The following is a 4,119-nucleotide window of genomic DNA, read 5'->3' on the forward strand; positions in this document are numbered from 1 at the left end:
ACACACACACACACACACACAGCATTGTAGTACTAACAGCCGATATTAATTATGTGTGTTAAATATACTGTATACCAGGGTTGCCAACTCTCACGCTCTCACGCTGCCCAAACTATTCTCACGCCAGAAACCAGATGAACGGGCGATGGTTTTTGGTTGGTTATTTACAATGTTGAGTTGACAGCTGCCCGAGCCGTGGATCCGCTCCCTCCACTCTTAACAACGTTAACAGACAGCAGAGCAGTGGGAGCCGGTTGGTCAATCCTTAAGATCGTTGTATGACCATGTTAGACCACTGACAGAATGATAATGATAATAAGCTGCTCGTCACATCCTCATGTAAATGGGAATTTATCGAGTTCATTTTTATTTATCGTACGATAAGTCATTTCATTGCTTATCGCGACAGGCACACAATAAAACAGTGGAAACAAACAGGTTTGACTTTCATTAGTGAATGAAACTGTGTGTGTATTTGTATATATTATATATCCTATATGTGCTAAAGTCCCGTTGCTGACACGATAGCAGTCATTTATTGCGCATATGTGCAATTACTAACAGCAGATGCAACATGTCAACAAAGCAATGCTAAACGACCAACACAAATATAAAACTACCCAAAAGATATGAAAAACAAACATAATACATAAAAATGAAGAGTCTGACACCTCTGCAGAAACTGTCAAACATAAACAAACTAACTGTGTCTTCTCCTAGATCAACTAACGCAAAGCAACGCAAATGTGCAATTAAACCCATGATATCAAAATCTCACTCCAGCCAGGTACCCAAAGTTGGCAACCCTGCTGTATATGTGTGTGAGTGCGTGGGTGTGTGTGTGTGTGTGTGTGTTTACAGTGGATCCCAGAGAGCGAGTATCGTCCTCGTAGGGGGGGGCGGGGGCAGGAGGTGGTGGGGGCGGCGAGGTGGCGGCGGCCATCTTGGCGTCCAGCAAAGCCTTCTGGGAGGCGAGTCGAGTTTCAGAGCTCTGCAGTGATTGGACGACGTGATGAAGCTCCAGCAGGGACAGTTTCTGACTGAGCAGCAAAACACAGCTGGGGGGGAAATAAAACACTTTATTTATATCTGGGGGGGAGATATGAAACATAACTTTATTTATATCTGTCTGAGCAGCAGCGGGGGATGGGGGGTGGAGTCCGGTGCTTGCTCAAGGGCAGGATGTGAACTGGGACCCCTCCAACCCTACGGCTCCCAGGTTATTAGACGGGGGGGGTTATTATCTATGACTCACTCGCTCTTCTTCTCTGAGCTCTGCTCGCTGGTCTGGATTTTAGCATCCAGGTCATCAGCGAGCGCCTCCTTGGTCCTCAGATTCTGCTGAGTCAGCGACAGCTCGTCCGTCGCCGACGACAACCTGGAGGTAAACAAACAAACAAACAAACAAACAACATGGAGGAGGCATTTTAAACACTCCACAAGTCAAATGATTACTCAGTGGAGGGCTGTAGTTTTATAGTTTGCTTTGAGCTGTGGTTCAATGACGCAGCTAGCGTTAGCTCGCAGCTAGCGTTAGCTTGCAGCTAGCAATAGCTTGCAGCTAGCAATAGCTCGCATCTAGCAACCTTGGATGCTCTTATTTTGCCAGGTAACGGGAAGTGTTATTTTGAAGGAGCTCACATGGCCTGCAGGCTGTCTGCGGTCAGCGTGTTCCAGAGGATCTCATTGGCCGGCAGGTTGTCCGTCTCGTCCAAAAGGGACGCGTCGAACTCCACGCTGGCCTCGGGGGTCTCTGGAGACCTGTGGGGGGGCGGGACATGTCACTACAGGCGCTGCCATGGCGACCATAAGACAGGCGTTGCCACGGCGACAGGCTGACTCACCTGTAGGACTCGATGAAGTGTTCGTACTCCGACAGAGGATCGATCTGATCCACCGACGCTGAAATCTCCTGATGAACCTTCACTATCTCCTCCGTCAGAAGACTGCTGATCTCACAGTACTCCTGCAGAATACTCTTACTGAGGTACAAGTACACAGAGTACACACATCAGTACTCCTGCAGAATACTCTTACTGAGGTACAAGTACACAGAGTACACACATCAGTACTCCTGCAGAATACTCTTACTGAGGTACAAGTACACTAAGGTGACCAGATTTTCAAAATTAAAACCGGGGACATTTTGAGTTTTGCGGTCAATATATCATTAACATATCCACTTTTCTTCACTGTTAAAGAAAAAAGGGGGACAATTCTGGTTCAATGTAATTCGAACATTTGAACTGTTGGATACAAACAGAAGGACGATAGCTCATATATGAGACTTCAAAGGTCTTTTATTTTGAAACTGTACATCAGATTGTCCAGATGGGGTGTCCTGCTATCACCCTGGAGTGAAATAAGGCTTTGATACTGGATAGTTTTTGTTTTATTCTTATCTAAAAACAGAGGGATGATAGCTCATATATGAGACTTCAGAGGTCTTTTATTTTGAAACTCTACTTCACTTCAGATTGTCCTGATTCTCTCTGAGTGACTAGATGGGGTGTCCTACTATCACCCTGGAGTGAAATAAGTCTTTGATAATTTGACAGTTTTTTATTTATTCTTGTATAAAAACAGAAGGACGATAGCCCATATATGAGATTTCAAAAGTATTTTATTTTGAAACTCTACATCAGATTGTCCGGATTTTCTCTGATTGACTAGATGGGGTCTCCTGCTTATACGTAGTTTCTTTTAAATTATTATTGATCACATTATATTGTACATATTTCTTGATTTAAGCTCCAGTATATGAATATGTTTGGTGTGTTTTTTTAGGTATATTTGTTATTGACCGAGTAAACGCTTTTATTTTGAAGGCAGTTTTTACATGCCTCTACCGTAATGCATAGGATACTCGCGCACCGCAATACAACATGCGGGCTGGCTTGACTGTGTTTTTCGAAGTGGGGGCTGGCTTGACCACAGTCTGTTTACCCAGTGTTTCCTGACATGAAACGTTTTATTTCACCTTGCTATGTGTTTTTAACGTATATTTAAAAAACGGGGACATTTCCGGGGACAGTTTCAACCGGGGACAGGTCAATACAAACGGGGACTGTCCCCGGAAAACGGGGTCGTCTGGTCACCCTAAAGTACACAGAGTACACACATCAGTACTCCTGCAGAATACTCTTACTGAGGTACAAGTACACAGAGTACACACATCAGTACTCCTGAGTTAGCCTGTCAGTTAGCCTGAGTAGCATGAGTTAGCCTGTCAGTTAGCCTGTCAGTGAGATTGAGTAGCATGAGTTAGCATGAGTTAGCCTGTCAGTTAGACTGAGTAGCATGAGTTAGCATGAGTTAGCCTGTCAGTTAGACTGAGTAGCATGAGTTAGCATGAGTTAGCCTGTCAGTTAGACTGAGTAGCATGAGTTAGCCTCAGTTAGCCTGTGTTAGCCTCAGCTGGCCTCAGCTAGCCTGTGTTAGCTTCAGATAGCCTCAGTTAGCCTGTCAGTTAGCCTCAGTTAGCCACGGTTTAAGCGTGCCGTGCCCGGCCAGTTTTTGGTTGCGTTTCTAGGCTAGCGGGTACTTTTTCACAGTTTTCTGGCCCTCCAAAATCTAGCCTGTGTTAGCCTCAGTTAGCCTCAGTTAGCCTGTGTTAGCTTCAGATAGGCTCAGTTAGCCTGTCAGTTAGCCTGTGTGTTAGCCTGTGTGTTAGCCTGCGTGTTAGCCTGCGTGTTAGCCTCAGTCATGTGACTCACAGAGCTCTGGTCATGTCCTCCTGCATCCTCTGCAGAGCGTCCAACAGAGCAGGAGCAGCGCGGCGCTGATGCTCTTCCTGCTGGGAGCGAGCGCCGCACACGGCTAGCACGTACACGTTGTGGAGGTTATGGAGCCTCGACGTGGCTTTGTCGTAACGCTCCCTCGCTCTCTCTGCCTCGCGGCCTGTGGACCACGGAGAACATGGAGAACACAGAACAGAGAACAGATCAGAGAACAGATCAGAGAACAGAACAGAGAACAGAACAGAGAACAGAACAAAGAACAGAACAGAAAAGACAACAGAACAGAGAACAGAACAGAGAACAGAACAGGGAACAGAGAACAGAACAGAGAACAGAACAGAGAACAGAACAGAACAGAGAACAGAACAGAGAACAGAAC

General features: G+C 45.9%; 1 protein-coding gene across 1 annotated transcript in view; it reads right to left on the reverse strand.

Moving 5' to 3' along the window:
• Nucleotides 1-485: 485 nt before the first annotated feature.
• Nucleotides 486-4,119, reverse strand: part of LOC104949090 (tyrosine-protein kinase Fer-like) — a 17,511-nt gene continuing 13,877 nt past the window's right edge. The window contains exons 3-7 of the mRNA XM_010775374.1: nucleotides 3,717-3,900; nucleotides 1,845-1,982; nucleotides 1,642-1,761; nucleotides 1,256-1,378; nucleotides 486-1,058 (exon numbers count right to left, since the gene is read on the reverse strand). Coding sequence (XP_010773676.1) covers nucleotides 767-1,058; nucleotides 1,256-1,378; nucleotides 1,642-1,761; nucleotides 1,845-1,982; nucleotides 3,717-3,742 — 699 coding nt within the window. The 5' untranslated portion in view covers nucleotides 3,743-3,900 and the 3' untranslated portion in view covers nucleotides 486-766. The remainder of the gene's footprint in view (nucleotides 1,059-1,255; nucleotides 1,379-1,641; nucleotides 1,762-1,844; nucleotides 1,983-3,716; nucleotides 3,901-4,119) is intronic.

Source organism: Notothenia coriiceps, unplaced genomic scaffold (genome assembly GCF_000735185.1).
Source record: "Notothenia coriiceps isolate Sejong01 unplaced genomic scaffold, NC01 NC01_scaffold00015689, whole genome shotgun sequence".
In the NCBI taxonomy this organism is placed as follows: domain Eukaryota; kingdom Metazoa; phylum Chordata; class Actinopteri; order Perciformes; family Nototheniidae; genus Notothenia; species Notothenia coriiceps.